We start from the raw sequence: 18,067 nt of genomic DNA, 5'->3' as shown, positions 1-18,067 counted from the left end.
TTCATATTTTTTCGATATCCATCATTTTGCTGCTGTCTTAGTGGCCATGCCTTGTTTACTTTCTATACTAGTATTGTACCCTCCGATGTGCGGTAGATATCAAAAAAAAAAAAAAAAAATAGCAAATTTTATGGAGTATATTAAAGTATTAAATATGTTAAATTAGCGCTGTCAAATCTTCAAACTCAATTGTTCACTTGCCCGCTAGCTTTTATTTGATATTTCAAAGGGCAGTTATTCATTTATATTTGAGAAAATTTATACATTGTTGTAAATATTTTTTTATTGATAAACTTCTTAGGCTAATTTTGCTAATCCAATATAACTCTGATACTTGTCGATAATCTTAATTGATATTAGTTATATTTTCCAGTTTTACCATGTGATTAGAATTCTTTCACTGTTCAATAGTTTATTTTTTATTTTATCTGTTAAGAATTTACTTTTCATAATTTCGAACAATTTCTTATATCAAATTCAAATAAACGTTATCCTTCTACATTTTTCTCTCTCTCTTTTAGTTTCTTACTAATTGTTATTGCTTATGCATAACTTAGTATTTTTACACTATTATTTGACTTTTAATAACTTGACACTCAATCTAGTATCATCGATATTACTTCCCTTTTACTAAAATATAGGTAAAAATAGATTGTCCTTATTGTTGTAATTTAATTATTTTACACTTTTATATTATTACTCAAAATTCATTTATTGTTACATTATCAATAATATTTGACAATTCATTTAATTAGTTTCTTTATATAAAAAACAAATTCAAAGTATAAATACCCGTCTATTCTCCTGTTTAATCATTCTTTTCTCTATTATGCTATTTTAGTTGCTTTGTCTTATTTTTATTGTACTTGTAATTCAAATAATATCATATTTAATTCTAAATAGTAATTTATGAATTACTCGAAAATATAAAACATGTATGTGTATTATTTTGTTTTGAAATCTATATGTCTTTATTAATTACGTTTTTGTATTACGTGCTAATGTTTTAATTTTAATAGCCGAAATTATGTACATGAAAAGAAAATAATAAAATGACTTAATCTTAACTTGCGACTTGACTATTTATTATTTATCACTATTTCACTTTTAATATAATATATATAGCTAAACATGAATAGATATATAATTTTTCACTCTTGATATAATTTTATTATATTGCTGGAAATTCTTTTATTGTTTAAATTTATCAATAAGGTTTTAAAATATTGATTATTTCTTTTATTTTGTTCTCTGAACTAATGCAAAGTTGCAAACTACAAAGATCTTCACACTATCTATGTATTATTTTCATTTTTAAATATATTGTAATCTTTTATTTTATGTATTGAGACTTATATCATTATCTTATCATGATGCTTATTAATTTCGCCGAAATACTGGCATATGATTTTTTTTTTTTAATTAAGTAGCATTTGGCTTGATATCCAAGGTATCTATCCTCATTATTATAATGGTATGAAAATGCAAGCAAGAGATTGTGCTCAAAGAACTAAATTGCTACGTAAAATGCAATTAAAAGCAAATCTTATCTTTCTTTTTCCTTTTTGTTTTCCTTCTTTTGTTTCTCTCTCTCTCTTCTAACGAAAAGAAGAAGCAGCAAATCAATTAACCAAAAAAAGCAAACCTTACCCAACTTTAGTTATTTAAATTTCTTATTTAATTTTTTGATTTTTCATGTCCACTTCAAACTTAAGTTTCTTCTTTAATACAAATACCTTTTATTAGAAATTAAATCTTTTGAAGTAAAATTTAAAAAAAAATCCATATTTTGATTCAACTTAAATTTTATCCAATACTCCGGTTTTGCTTGAATTACAACTTTATTCTTTAGGTATTTAAAGAAAATAAAAATTGATCTGAAGATTAGGTTTGCACGTAAAATATTAAAAATTATTTATCCAATCATGCAGCTTATACTTATAAGGAAAACAATGAGAGAGAGAAATACTTATGACATCACAAGTAGAGTGAGGCATCTCAATTCTAGTGCCGGCCTTACATATATTACTATTATATATAAGAGCAAATGTGGGGACTTTTGTAGTCCTCATAATAATTTTTAATTTTTTAATTAATTACTTTTAGGTCCTAATCTTATTTATTTAAGTCAATTTTTTTGTTTTTTGTTTTTAAGGTCTACTTTTCAAAAGCTATCGAACCTGGGGACTTTTGTAGTCCTCACAATAATTTCCAAATTTTTAAAAAACTTTTTAATTAATTACTTTTAGGTCCTAATCTTATTTATTTAAGTCAATTTTTTTGTTTTTTGTTTTTAAGGTCTACTTTTGAAAAGCTATCGAACCTCCTACCTCATTTTTCATATTCTTTGGTTTTCTGGTTGGTGCTCGATATCCGCATTTGAGCCCAATTAATCCAGATAATTCGCTCTGTATCGCGCCTATTCGGGGGGAGCGCTTCCTCCAAAGATTTTTTCCATATCCATGTTCGAATCCTAATCCCTAATTAAGAGAGGAGTAGCTCCATCCGCTGCACAAGTTAAATTATGTATTTGTCTTAAAAGTTCATTAACTATGTATAGATTATTATATTTCTTTAGTTAAAATATCTACTTTTATATCTTGAGTTTGGGCCCGGGCTTAGCACGGGCCTCACATAACTAGTATAGTACATATACGTGGATTCGTCGTCTTCACATGAAATCCAAAATTTCAAAAAAATTATAATCTAAAAAAATAAAAAGTAATTACAGTGAATTTCCATATTACCTAGAAGGCTACAAAGTCATCGGATTTGTGTTGGGTTTAAATGATAGATTGAATGGGAAATGGAGGGAAAATGAATTGTTCCTCTTGCTTTATGAAATGAGCATTTGTCCCTCATAGGTAGTGGAAAGAAAAGTTCTCCTACTTAAAAGTAGAAGTACTCCTTCTTGTTGCTAAAGGGTTAAGAAGAGGGTCTCCCCTCGCGCCGTCGTCGTCGCGGCTTCGGCTTCGGCTTTGATTGATAATCTTTTTAGACCAAATTTTATTTATTTTTAATTACTTAATTAATATTTATTTATTTAATTAATTAATTAACTTATCCGATCCTACCCGTTAGTAACCCGGATCCGCGTGTCTGACCCGCGACCCGGTTCTTTCCCGTGTTCTGAAGGGTTGCAAACCTTCAGAAACAATACTTCCATGGCTATAAACTCGTTTGATTCCTCAGAATTTTCCTTACGAATTTTCTGAACTACAAAACTTCTTCTCCTTCTGCACAAACAAATTCCAGTGTACTTTACTGTTGTTGAGTGGTTCGCTGACACCGTTGTTTTAGGTACCGATACACTGGTGAATAAGATCGTTCTATCCTGGAAGGATATATTCCATTAACCTGGGGTACTTGAGGGGAATAATTTCCTTAAGGACACACTGTGCATTCAGTGGGCTCGATTTTTATTCTTAAATATTTTCCAGTTTCTGTTTTCGTTTTCTACTGTTTTTTCCAGAATCTGTCCAGTTTCTGTTTCTCTGTTTTCAGAAATTATTTGTTACTGTTTCAACGTTTTTGCAATACAGATAATAACAATCTTAAGGAAATTAATTTGTTTTTATATATTAATCTGTATTCTGTTTTGGAGACTAAAACCTGTGTGGTTTTCTACTCCGTATGAAATTTCGTATTCTGACTTGAAGACATAAAAACTTCGTTGGAATATTAAAGTTCATACTTGTACAACGATTTGAAGAACATAAAAACTTCATCGTTGCTGTTGTAAAAAGTTTGTTATTCTGAATATTAACACAGTTTGTCTATCTTGACAAAGAAAAGAAATGGCAACTGAAAGCGCTACTACTTCTGCGACTGTTGCGGCAACAAGCCGAACTGCTGTGCCACCGGCAGAAAAACCGGGGAAATTTTCTGGAGCCAATTTCAAAGGATGGCAGCAAAGGGTGTTCTTTTGGCTTACCACTCTTAGTATGCAGAAGTTCACCAACGAAGACCCTCCTGTGCCTGCTGCTGATATGCCAGCCAATGAAAAATTTATGATTGCTGAGGCATGGAAACAGGCGGATTTTCTATGCAAGGGCTACATCCTAAGTGCTTTGGAGGATGATTTGTACAATGTCTACAGTGCTATGAAAACTTCTAAAGAATTGTGGGATGCACTTGAGAAGAAGTATAAGACTGAAGACGCATGCTTGAAAAAATTTGTGGTTGCCAAGTTTCTAGACTATAAAATGATAGACAGCAGAACCGTTGGAACCCAAGTTCAAGAGCTTCAACTTATTTTTCATTACCTTATCGCTGAAGGCATGGTAGTTAACGAAGCATTTCAAGTGGCTGCAATGATTGAAAAGTTGCCTCCTTCGTGGAGAGATTTCAAAAATTATCTAAAGCATAAGCGCAAGGAAATGAAGTTGGAAGATCTTGTGATTCGTCTCAAGATTGAGGAAGATAACAAAACAGCTGAAAAGAAGTCGCGTGGAAATTCAACGATTATGGGAGCGAACATCGTTGAAGAAGCTGCTCCAAAGAATAAGAAAAGGAAGAAACCTTTTGGAAAGAGTAAGGAGCAGAACAAGAAAAAATTCAAGGGCAATTGCTACAATTGTGGGAAAGCTGGCCACAAAGCCCCCGATTGTCGTCTCCCGAAAAAGGACAAGGGAAAGGGACAAGCCAATATGGTGGAGAAGAATGATGACATGGATGATCTGTGTGCAATGCTATCGGAGTGCAATTTGGTTGGAAATCCAAAGGAGTGGTGGCTTGATTCTGGTGCCACTCGACATGTTTGCGCTGTAAAATAAGCATTTGCAACCTATGCTCCCGCTGGACCCGAAGAGGAACTGTTTATGGGAAATACTGCAACAGCCAAGGTTGAAGGATATGGGAAGATACTTCTGAAGATGACTTCCGGCAAGGTGCTGACTCTCAACAATGTTCTGCACGTTCCAACAATTAGGAAGAATTTAGTTTCAGCCAGACTACTCATCAAAAACGGGTTTAAGTGCGTGCTGGTTGGTAAGAAAATTGTAATAAGTAAGAATGATATGTTCATAGGAAAGGGCTACCTCACCGAGGGCCTTTTCAAACTCAATGTAATGGTTGTTGACAGTATTAATAAGAATTCAGCTTCGTCTTACTTATTGGAGTCAAATGATTTATGGCATGTTCGTTTAGGACATGTCAATTACAAAACCTTGCGAAAATTAATTAATTTAGAAGTATTGCCTAAATTCGAGTGTAATAAATCAAAATGTGAAATCTGTGTTGAATCTAAGTTTGTTAAACATCCATATAAGTCTATTTATAGGAGTTCAAATCCTTTAGACTTAATCCACACAGATATATGTGATATGAAGTCAATAACATCTCGCGGTGGAAAAAGTATTTTATAACTTTTATTGACGATTGCACTCGATATTGTTATGTGTATTTGCTTAATAGTAAGGATGAAGCAATTGATGCATTTAAGCAATACAAAAACGAAGTGGAAAACCAATTGAATAAAAAGATAAAAATGATTAGAAGTGATAGGGGTGGAGAATACGAATCTCCTTTTGCAGAGATATGTTTAGAATATTGGATTATTCATCAAACTACTGCCCCCTACACACCACAATCAAATGGAATCGCGGAAAGAAAAAATCGAACATTAAAGGAAATGATGAATGCTTTACTAATAAGTTCCGGTTTACCGCAGAGCTTGTGGGGGGAAGCTATCCTTACAGCTAACTGAATACTCAACAGGGTTCCCCACAGCAAAACACAATCTATTCCATATGAACTATGGAAAGGAAGAAAACCCAACTTGAAATATTTCAAAGTGTGGGGGTGTTTAGCAAAGGTCCAAGTTCCTTTGCCCAAAAGGGTAAAAATCGGACCAAAAACTGTGGATTGTGTTTTTATTGGCTATGCTACAAACAGCAAAGCTTGTCGGTTTTTGGTTCATAGATCGGACAATCCCGAAATTCATGCTAATACGGTAATTGAATCAGATAATGCTGAATTCTTTGAAAACATCTATCCGTATAAAACTGAATATGAGTCGTCAAGTGAAAGATCTAAATGACCGCGGGAAGAACCAAAGGAAAGTATACCAAGTGAAGAGGATCCAAGGCGTAGCAAACGTCAAAGGACATCTACTTCCTTTGGACCAGCTTTTGTGACATTCTTGCTTGAAAATGAGCCTCAAACATTTAAAGCAGCGATGTCATCTTTTGATTCAGCATTTTGGAAAGAGGCAGTCAATAGTGAGATTGAATCAATTTTGAACAATCATACATGAGAATTGGTTGATCTTCCTCCTGCAAATAAACCTTTAGGATCAAAATGGATTTTCAAAAGAAAAATGAAAGCTGATGGCACTATTGACAAATATAAGGCAAGACTTGTGGTCAAAGGTTATAGACAAAGAGAAGGCCTTGATTACTTTGACACATACACGCCGGTAACAAGAATAACATCTATTCGGGTGTTAGTGGCACTGGCGGCCGTATATGGTCTTGAAATCCATCAAATGGATGTCAAGACAGCTTTCTTAAATGGAGAATTGGAGGAAGAAATTTACATGGAACAACCTGAGGGTTTTGTGGTTCCTGGTAAAGAAAGGAAAGTGTGCAAACTTGTTAAGTCACTTTATGGACTTAAACAAGCACCCAAACAATGGCATGCAAAATTTGACTAAACAATGTTGGCAAATGGATTTAAGATTAATGAGTGTGACAAATGTGTTTACATTAAAAATACTCCAAATCATGAAGTCATTGTTTGTTTATATGTTGATGACATGTTGATAACGAGTAGAGATATTGCCGATGTAAATGCTACGAAACGTATGCTCGCTAGCAAATTTGACATGAAAGACTTAGGGGTTACTGATTTGATCTTAGGAATTAGGATTCATAAAACTCCACAGGGTCTAGCATTATCACAGTCACATTATATTGAAAAGGTACTTGACAAGTTCAAGTATTTAAACTTCAATGTTGCAAAGACTCCAATTGATGTAAGTTTTGCACTTCAAAAGAATGAAGGTGAAAGTGACTCACAATTGGACTATGCACGAGTTTTGGGAAGTTTGATGTATATTATGAATTGTACACGAGCAGATATAGCATGTGCTATTAGCAAGCTGAGTCGATTCACGAGTAATCCCAATCAAACTCATTGGATGGCAATGAAACGAGTCTTGGGGTATTTGAAACACACCCAAAACTATGCTTTGCATTATAATAAATATCCCGCAGTTGTTGAGGGATATAGTGATGCAAACTGGATCACCGGATCATCTGAAGTTAAATCCACAAGTGGATATGTTTTCATCGTTGGTGGAGGAGCAGTTTCTTGGAAATCATCCAAACAGACGTGCATCGCCCGTTCCACAATGGAATCTGAATTTATAGCTTTAGATAAGGCTGGTGAAGAAGCTGAATGGCTCTGGAATTTCTTAGAAGATATTCCATTCTGGCCCAAACCTCTGGGACCTATATGCATACATTGTGATAGTCAAGCAGCAATAGGTAGGGCAAGGAGCGTTATGTACAACGGAAAATCTCGTCATATACGACGGAGACATAATACCGTGAGACAACTACTCTCTAGTGAAATTATCACTATTGACTATGTAAAGTCTAGAGATAACGTGTCGGATCCACTTACAAAAGGCCTAACTAGAGAGGCGGTTGAAAGAAGGGAATGGGTTTAAGGCTTAGGACAAGTCATCATGGCGGTAACTCTACCTAGCAGACTGGAGATCCCAAGAGCTAGGTTCAAGGAGATCAAACAAAGTTGTGACTGACGGTTCGGCATTGTCAAATAACTCAATCCATTCTCGTGATGAAGACAATGTTCAGGAACAAGGATAAAACATTAAGGCTTTTTAACGAGTTAATAAAGCTTAAGTTTTTTAATGGTTTCTAGGTTTGGCAGGTTTGCCCAAATAGTGTATCTACGCGATAACACGTTTAGGAATCACCTATGTGAGTGTGAAGTGTAAGCCGCTTCAAAGAGGATGATTGTAAAAATCCCATTCTCTATAGACGGTAAAGGATTGATTGTGTGACATGTGGTTGTCGGCTTTAACAAAGAAGTTCACTGCTTATCCAAGCTAGGAATTTGACTTTCAGACTCCAAAGTGGGTGGAGTTATTGCCCAGAACATGGCATTCCTGCTTAGTCATTGAAGTTAGAGAGAAAAAGTTTGGTGATTCCTACTTGCTGCAGATGAAAGAGAGGATTCACGAATAGAAAGCCTTAGCTTTTGAGCAGGAGGGAGATAATGGTACCTTAAGATATCGAGGCAGATTATGCGTTCCAGATCTTGATGGGCTCAAAGAGCGAATCATGTTAGAAGCTCACAACTCTAGGTATTCCATTAACCCAGGTTCCACTAAGATGTATCATGATCTCAAGGAGATTTACTGGTGGAACAATATGAAGAAGAATGTGGCAGATTTTGTAGCTAAGTAACCGAATTGTCAGCAGGTGAAAGCCGAACACCATAGGCCTAGTGGCTTGGCTCAGAATATTGATATTCTTGTCTGGAAATGGGAAATGATAAATATGGGCTTTGTATCAGGTCTAACTCGTTTAGCTAGGAGGCATGATTTAATTTGGGTGATTGTGGACAGACTTACGAAGTCAGCGCACTTCTTGCCAGTTAAGACCACAGATTGAACAGAAGATTATGTCAAGTCATATGTTAATGAAATTGCCATATTGTATGGGACCCTAGTGTCCATTATTTTAGATTATGGTGCTCAGTTCACAGCGAACTTCTGAAAAACCTTTCAGAAAGGATTGGGTAGCAAGGTGAACCTTAGCACAATTTTTCATCCTCAGACAAATGGTCAGACAGACACGTTATTCAGATCTCATGTTATAATATTCATGTTATTTCAATACTCAGATATTTATGTCAGCTCAGTATTCAGTTAATCCAGTATTCAGTTAATTCAGTATTCAGTCAGCCCAATCTTCAGTCAGTTCAATAGACATTCAGTTTAGTATCTCAGTAGTTTAGTAGTCATGTATTCATTCAGTTCAGTAACCATGTGTCCTTGATTTCAAGGGTAATTGGGATGACCACCTGTCTTTTATTGAGTTACTTACAAAAAAAAAAAGGGGATTACCATGCTAGTATTGGTATGGCACTGTTTGAAACCCTTTTTGAGCGAAGGTGTAGATTACCAATTGGTTGGTTTGAAGTTGGTGAAGCAGAGTTGTTAGGACCAGATTTGGTTTATCAGGATATGGAGAAAGTCAAGTAAATACAGAAATGTTTGAAAACGGCTCAGAGTCGTCAGAAGTCTTATACAGAGGTGAGGCGAAGAGATTTAGAATTTTCAGTTGATGATTAGGTGTTCCTTAAAGTCTCACCTATGAAAGGTGTCATGAGATTTGGCAAGAAAGGGAAGCTAAGTCCCAGATATATTGGACCTTACAGAATTCTACGAAAGGTTGGTCTAGTAGCTTATGAACTTGAGTTGCCACAAGATTTGGTTGTTGTACACCCAGTGTTTCATGTATCCATGATTGAGGAAGTGTGTAGGAGACCCATCGTTGGTTGTTCCTGCTAATACTATAACAGTTAAGGATGGCCTCATCTATGAGGAGATTTCCGTAGCCATTCTTGACCGTCAAGTTCGCAAGTTGAGAACTAAGGAAGTAGCCTCAGTGAAAGTCCGGTGGAGGAGTCAGAAAGTTGAGGAAGCTACATGGGAAACCGAGGAGGATATGAAATCCATGTACCCGCACTTGTTTCAGCCCGCAGAAGAGATTTACGATGAAACACCAAGATCTTGAGGTATGTAAGCTTTTTTTTCATGCTTTTGGTCGTGTGTGGCCAACTTATAGTGCTATTGTGATGTAGCCTGTGAGGCAATGATATTATGGGCTGTTGTGACAGGTTGGTAGTGCCATATTACAGGGGAAACTCTGGCAAAAATTTTGTAGAATCTCGAATGTAATGTTACACCTTGGAAATTTCCCCGTTAGCGTACCCCGAATAGACCCACGAAGGGTATGACGTATACGACATGTTGACGAGTAAGAAGTAATATTTAATGATTCTAAATAAGATTTCAAAGACACTTGTGGTAGGAGACGAAAGTTGTTAAGGAAAGCAAGGTATATGTTGTGTGTCAGGCAAGAATTACGAGTATCGAATTAATGATGGCTTAATGACATTTTGGAGAAGAGTTATAATGTCCCTTATGTATTAATGCCTCACGTTTCACGTTCAAGTTCATGTATTCTCTATTCATGTCTCATGTTTGGGCACTGATGTTTTCATGAAACTATGTCATGTCAGTTTCCATGCCCCATGCCATGTTATGTCTCATGTTCCACGCTCATGTCAGCTATCCAGTGCCCATGTTCATGCCTCAGTATTCACGTTTCCATATAACCATGTCATGTTAGTTCAGTCTTCATGTTTCATGTCATGTTTCCTTCACGTTCATGTAGTCAAGCCATGTCCAGCCATATTCTTAACCATGACCCATCATTCGAGGACGAATGATCCTAAGGGGGAGATATTGTAACACCCCGCATCTTGGAACTGAGTTTAAGCTCATATCATTAGAGTTCTAGTGGAAACACTGAAGGTTTGAACGTTTTGCGAAAATGGTTGATAGGCCTATTTCGGGCAGCGATAACTCCTTGATCGGTTTGGAATTTGGGAAAGTACCCTCAATGAAAGTTGTAGTATGTATAAATACCTTTCTAACGATATAAGGACCAACCCAATCAGAGATTGGAGCAAGGAGATATGATCGTCTCAATATGGCTAATAGTAAGGCGCTTGAAATCCTATAGAATCGGCTAAGTTTTCGATACGTCGGCCTTCCGGTCAACTTTCGTGAAAATCCGTTTGTAATTTGGGAAAACGTCCTTGATGAAAGTTGTAGCCCTTTGAAATATCTTTCCAACGGTGTATTATGGGGCTCAAACGGACATTTTTGCAAAGCGTTATGCCCATTTTACTGAAGCCTGTTCGCTGGAAATTCTGCCTGCGTTACGGTGACGTTACGGGCCGTAACACGTGTTACGGGACCGTAACAGTGAACCGTAACGTCGCAAAAATTTCCAGAACCTCACTGGAAATTTTCACCAAGGTACGGTCCCAAGTTACGGTCCGTACTTCGTGTGACGGGACCGTAACATGGGGCGTATTTTGGTCCGTAAGTACGTTTCGGGTCACCTGACTTAGAGAGGCCATAACCCTATCATAAATTGGGAATTTGGGAAAACTCAAAGAACAAAAGTTGTAGATAATTGAAATACCTTTCCAACCATAGGTCGTGGGCCCACAGGTTACATCGAGATAGGGAGATATGGACGTTTTAAGACAGAAAGGCCCAACCCAATTTCAAGTTGGGTCAAACCCATTTCCCCTTGGTATTTAAGGGAAATGTTAACCCTAGCAGCCACATTTCATCACATTTTCAGATTTTAGAGAGAGAGAGAGAGAGAGAGAGAGAGGGGAGAGTTAGAGAGAGAAAGTAGAGAATCAACCAAGTTGAAGGCCCCGAATCCCGAGGCTCGTGAAGGATAAAGTGTAGTACAAGTTGTTGCCGTCATTCTAAGCTAAAAATCGAACTTGGGGATGTTGATTTCGTGGTGACTACTCATAAAAGATAATGTTTCTACTCCCTAATCATTTATAGTTATGAATTGATGAATTCTTGGGAGAATAATAATTGGGTTTGATGAAGAGAATTATATGAACTATGCTAGAGTTGTTGGATTGTTGACTTGGGATTGCTGTATTCATATGGGTGATGAAGAATGATGTTAATTACATCTAATTGAGATTGTAGAATTAGCTAGAAGTAATAGCATGGGGATTTGGTGAAGAAAACACCATTAATGAGGGTTGTGGAGCTTCATGCCCACCAAGTGTTTGATAAAATGTTTAGATGAACAAAGCATGGATATTGTTGCTAATATAGAATCCCTATGACCTGTATTGCTATAGATTAAAGTTGAAGGGATTGGAGGACATTGTGATACGCTCAAAAGCAGGAAGTTAAGGTATGTAGAACTTCCATCCACATGTGGGAATCTCTACGTTCTTCCCCATGATCCGTTTCGTAAAATCTATGAAGTTCAAATCCTAGGGCATTAAACCCAACATATTGGTAGCCCGTAATTATGTATGTATGTACATGAATTTTGTATCTATGTTCGTTATTGTATTCCTAATCTTCCATTACGGATATTAGGAATCCTAGCTTAATCCATGAATCATGAATTCTTCCTCATGTGTTCTCATTATGTTCATATGAAACTGTATGATTTTATTTTGCAAGTTACAAGCATGTTTTCAAGTCAATTACAAATATATGATTATGAACTATTGTATTACTCATAAATCAAGAACATGTTTACAAGCTATTTCATGAAACCATGTTTACAAGTTATTTCGTGAAATCATGTTTACAAGACAAGTACAAGTTAATTCACGAAAGTCATGGGCTTCTTAGCCAACTATATTATGTTCATGTTTTGGGAGTTGCACGAATTACCGAGAAGGCTCAGATAGCCTGAAACTATGTAGCCACCATAGGACAAGGATCGCTCCGCCCAGTTAGGACGATACCTTAATTTTACACTGAATGGATCCATCAGGCACGTTACCACCTTATACCCTGGCAAGGTATAGGGGCTCTGCTAGTCCGGCGAGGTACCAGACTCCACGTATCCACGTGGTGATATCATGTGTCGGTGTATGAAATGCTCTCCCTACTTATCATGTTTTTACTTATGTTATATATATACGTATGTACACATGCTCATGTTCATGTACATGTTTTCAGTTTCAATTCTTATCAGGTTATTCCATGTCCCATGTTGTTTCTTTCGGTTACTTTACATACCAGTACATTCAATGTGCTGACGTCCCCTTTTATTGCCCGGGGGCCTGCATTTCACGACGCAGGTACGGATTTACAGGACGACGCTTCTGCTCATTAGGATTTGCACGTACCAGCTTATTGGTGAGCCCCATCTCATTCGGGGTTTAGACATTGTATTTCTTTATTTAGTTTTGCATCTAAAGGTATGCTGGGGGCCTTGTCCCGGTAAGTATGTTTTCCTGTCAGACTCATGATAGAGGTTTCATAGACTAGACAAGTCAATTATGTCATGTCAGACATTTGGAGTCGTATAGCCATTTTGGCTCACTCATGTTTAAACAAGTACTTTATTAAGTATTATGACTTACTACTTTTTATAAAGGCTCATCATGCATTCACGTTATATTCCGCTTATGTTATGTATCATGATGATTCAGCAGGCCATGTGGTTCGCTCGGTCACATGCAGTCAGGCACCGAGTGCCGTGTTACGTCCAGGCCATAGTTCGGGGCGTGACACAGACCCCACCTGTAGGAATACACTGGGTATGTTGTCATCTTGTAGAGGCAAGGTCTGTGTATATTCTACCCTCCCAAACCCCACCTGTAGGAATACACTGGGTATGTTGTCATCTCGTAGAGGCAAGGTCTGTCGTCATCTATCTTTTGCCATGCTGACAACCATCTCTATGTTGTGTGACTCATATATGTGCCCTTGTGTCCAATTGTGAATTATATTTTCTAATCAGAAAATTAGTCAGTAATCCATGAGAGAATCAACCCCATCTTCAAAAAGTCCATGCCTCTAAGCACTGAGTGCTTCAGGTTCATAGATCTCCTAACATATCATTTCATCACATGTCGAAGAAATTTACTTATTTAAGTGTTGAAATAGGTTCAAATATCTCAAACATTTAACGGATCTAGTTATAAAAGATTCAAGTGTATATATTTCATAAGTGCAATTAACATTACAATTAAAATCAAAGTTACAAATATTAACACAACTGTATCACATAGCAGTCATTACTACAACTCAAACAAAGAACCAAGTAAGAGCTAGAATGCCCTTTAAAGGCATCAGAATATATTATGGTTTTAATGTTCATAACGAGTTGATCACACTAGAATTTATCTACAGTGAATCCATCTCTCAAGACCTCATAAGCCTCCCTACTACGGGATTTCTTCAACCCAGCCGTGATATAAAGCTTCGATTTTTCAGATGAAATAGCAGTAACTTTTACCCAAATCATAACCTTCGTTTTCATTCCCTCTATGTCAGCCAGCTTTCCTTTCTCCAAGTACCCAGTAACAGAGGTAGAGAAGCGCAATACAGACGAATCCCTGTAACCAACCTCACATACTGAAGGAATATAGACAGTGAGCTTCTTGGTTTCTTCATTAAACTCGTAGTTAGTGGCATCACGAGGGAAAATGCCTACTGGAATGTCATGCTCCTTCAGCAGTTCTGGCAATGGCTTTTGCATTTTTCCTACAAATCCAATGCAAAGCAGGGATGAGAGATACCGGCTATTTTGGCAAAAGAATAACAAAGAATGAAAGAAGAAAGCTTATGACTTTAAATTTATAGCACCCGCAACAAAATGATTCAATGGTGTACTAAAGAGTAAATGAAGAATTCGCTATTGTATTGGATAAAAGATGCCACTGGGAGAGTTAGCATATCGGGAGACCACAACGACTCGGGGACATACTACAGTTGTCCCCCATTTCTGTCACCTCACGTCACATCCACCCACTCCAGTCAGAACGTCATCATGCGCGTGGGCATGGTGACATCCACACAGTCTTGTCATCATGACTTGTAGGGTAGGATAGCCTAGTTCGAGTCTATATAAACAAAAGGCTTAGGAAGAAAGAGCAGAGGCAAGATCTGGGAAGAAAGAGCAGAGGCAAGATCTGGGATTTTCCCTGCCATATTGTAATATCATCACTGGACTATTAATAAGAAGAATCATGGAAGTTTGTCTGGATGAACTCTTGAGATTATTTTCTATTATCCTCATTCCTTGTTCATCATATTTATGCTTGCCATTACTCCGAACCGGGCTCACAGATAGAGCTCTCGGGATAGGATACCACCCACTCGTCTTCAAACCCTATGAAAATAAATCTCTAACTGATTTTTCGGTTAAACCCGATTTTACAGGAAAACAACTATAAAAATTTCAAAGTATACCTTTCGAGAAAGCAAACATTTGGATATATTATTTAAATTCAGCTTAGCCTCTTTTCTTTCAAGAAAGGATTGATTTTTCTGGGGAAATTTAAAAAAAAAAAAAAAAAAAAGCGGGAAGCTGATGTTTTCTTTTGACATTCAACATGGCTTATCACAAGCAAGTTTACAGACTGAATATTCAGAAACCTAAACTGAATCAGAAACCACTATCCTACACATATCGAGACTCACCCCACACAGGGGAAAAGGTAAGCATTTTATTTACATGTGTTTACTAGGGCAAGGATTGCTAGCAGGCTACTGGTTCAGACAGGTTCAGAATTGGACCTAAAATTAGAGAAGACAAAAGAGGAGTCAAAAGAGTAATGAGGAAGACTAACCTTTAAGCTTGTTCACCAGCCATTTGCTTCCTCCCTCGATACTGCTTTGCAGGGACTGATTTTAAACAGGGGAAAAAGTGTGAGCCAAATGTAAAAAGAAGACGAGAAAGAGAGAAAATTCCATGCCGAGAAGTGTTCTTTCTCTGAGCAAATTGCAAATTAGTAGACATTTTATTTTGCGTTATGGTAAGGATTCCGAAATGGTTTCAACTCACACGCCATACCAGATTGACACATCAGATTTTAATAAGATGGAAACTTTTTTTTCAATTGATCACATCAATTTCAGTTACTCATGGCCCAATTTATGTGGCACACTTCCCTATTTAGTCATTCTCAAAAAGAACGTCACTTTTCTATATTTAGAAAAAATTTAACTTTATGAGATGATTTACGGCCAGACAAATATCTAAAACTTGTTTTGGACCACAAATTTCCTCCTTCATTTCTTAAACTCCGTGCCAAATCAAATGGTGCCACATAAATTGAAACCGAGAAAGTAATAGTTTCCATGGCAGGAACTTGAACGTGACAGTTTTTAATTACTTTTTCCTGTTTCAAAGTTTGCATCATTATCTACAATAAAAAAGAGAAGAAAACCATAACCTAGCAGTCTAGCACTATACCTAGATTTTCAGAAAATGAGAAGCTCCCATTCAAAAGTAAAGCTTCACCCTTTGGGATTTTTGGCATATTAGGATGTTGGTTCTGCACTTACTTTTTTATTAATAAAGGAGGATAAGACAGAGCACATTTTTCAGCTTCACAAAAGAAATTTTTGTGCTTAGAAATCCAAAATTGCAACCACAAAAAAGAAAACACAGTTCAACAAATTATCTCCAAGCACTACAATAATTCTGTGTCTGCATTAACAATTATTACTGCAGCAAAGATACTATCTTTTGAGGAAAATGAAAGTTCAAAAATGACGGCATGAGGAAGAAGAGACTATTATCCCAAAACTTGATAGCCAAAATACTAACACATGGGAGTAGCACGACTTAATAAAAGTTCGTCAAACTGGTTTTCTGTCGAATTATGAGAAAATCAGTAAACTAAGATCTTAGTACACTCCGTTACCAATCTATTCCACGCTATTTCATTCCCACTTACAGGGAGAGTCATTTACTCAGAGATCTTGTTCTTGAAAAGGAAAAGCAGAACACCCGCAAGGATGGATCAGTTGGTTGAGCATGGGGTTTTCATAATGATGGATTAAGTCTCAGGTTCGAAACCCCCTGCCTACAACAACAGGAGATTTGCCTTCTGGGTCGAGATCGTCGCATGGGGCTTGCTTAGTGCGGGTTATCTCTTCTATATGGTTTGCGAGTTATTGCACAGGAATTGGGTTTACCTTGTGCACGCCCGAAGGGTAGATGCTGCGGTTCCCATGTCATCAAACAAAAACAAAAAAGGAAAAGCAGGTCAAACTGCTTAGCTGGACGGTTTGAGTAATTTAGATACTATATAACTTTAAGCATTTGCATTCTCAAACGTTATACCAACATAATCTTTCATATCAAATTCTTTATTTACTCTTAAGGGCCACCATTGATTCATGGTCTTGGTAATCATCTAATGATGCTGATCCGTATGAGTCATGGGCTTTCTTCTTTCTTAGTTATTGGATTTGTAGGAAAAATTCAAAGGCCATTGCAAGAACTGCTGAATATGACATGCCCAGAAGGTATTTTCCTCGTGATGCAACTATGAGCAGGGGCGGAATTATAGCCAATTTAGTGGTGCTCCAGCACCCGTTAAACCGGACGGAGATTGGGTATAGTTACATACAAAATATATGAAAATTAGGTATAAAAACTCAAAAAGCACCCTAGAATCAATCAATTGGAACCCGCAATCTAGTAATTCCACAAAATATTACTCCCTCCGTCCATTTTTACTTGTCCAGTTTGGAAAATCAATAGATAATTACCGTTTTATTCCTATTTTATCCTTATTATTACTTACTGTATAAGACTAGAAACCTCAAGGAACTGTAAGTGGCTGCACAATTTTTAAAGTATGTTTGATTGATTTCACTAATAATTAGGAGTAATATAATAAAATTGTCATTCTATTTATGACTCCTTAAGCGTCTGCCAAGTCAATACAGGACAAATAAAAACAGACGGGGTGAGTAATAAGAGGGTGAACGATCATCAGCATTAACCATAAAAAGTTTAACATTAATGGTAAATCAATTAATTGAAATCCGCAATCAGTGAGTCAGCAAAACGTAATTCAAGTACCGCCCAATTAAATCCATGAAAAAAGACACATAATTAGAACGGATGTAAACCCTAGTGGTGCTACAAAAAAAAAAAAAAAAAAACCTGTAACTAAGGATTGTAAATGAATGTAAAGGAAAGAAAGAGAGAAAAAAAGGCGTACATTAATGTCATCACCGACAGAATTGATCTCCTTGTTGGCTTTCTGACCAATCCAGTAGGAACCAACCTTGTTCAATATCTGATCCATTTATAACTCTCTCAATTTATACAAAAAGTCAACTAGAAAAGCTCTCTATGTTGAGAGAATAAACAAGTCTTCTTCGCTGTTGATTGTTCTTATCTCTCAGCTTAGGGAGAATTTCTTCTCTACTAAGCAACACCAATATTTTTCTTCATTTCCTATTGGCCAAATACACAAACCCTTG

General features: G+C 36.7%; 1 protein-coding gene across 1 annotated transcript; it reads right to left on the bottom strand.

Annotated features, from left to right (window-relative positions):
* Positions 1-13,752: 13,752 nt before the first annotated feature.
* LOC132606990 (uncharacterized protein At5g01610-like) lies at positions 13,753-18,067 on the bottom strand. Its single transcript, XM_060320774.1, has 3 exons — positions 17,803-18,067; positions 15,412-15,466; positions 13,753-14,323 (listed from the first exon to the last, which is right to left on the bottom strand). Exons 1-3 carry the CDS (start codon positions 17,887-17,889, stop codon positions 13,953-13,955), a joined length of 513 nt encoding a protein of 170 aa, XP_060176757.1. The 5' UTR covers positions 17,890-18,067; the 3' UTR covers positions 13,753-13,952.

This window comes from Lycium barbarum, chromosome 8 (assembly GCF_019175385.1).
Source record: "Lycium barbarum isolate Lr01 chromosome 8, ASM1917538v2, whole genome shotgun sequence".
Classification (NCBI taxonomy): domain Eukaryota; kingdom Viridiplantae; phylum Streptophyta; class Magnoliopsida; order Solanales; family Solanaceae; genus Lycium; species Lycium barbarum.
The sequence above is the reverse complement of the archived record's forward strand: the minus strand, read 5'-3'. Positions and strand labels throughout refer to the sequence as shown.

Coding starts and splice junctions, on each gene's coding strand:
- LOC132606990 (XM_060320774.1), bottom strand. CDS start 17,889: ATGGATCAGATATTGAACAAGGTTGGTTCCTACTGGATTGGTCAGAAA. Junction 15,467..17,802: donor CTGTCGGTGATGACATTAAT/GTACGCCTTTTT, acceptor GTTTAAAATCAG/TCCCTGCAAAGCAGTATCGA. Junction 14,324..15,411: donor GCTGGTGAACAAGCTTAAAG/GTTAGTCTTCCT, acceptor TTGGATTTGTAG/GAAAAATGCAAAAGCCATTG.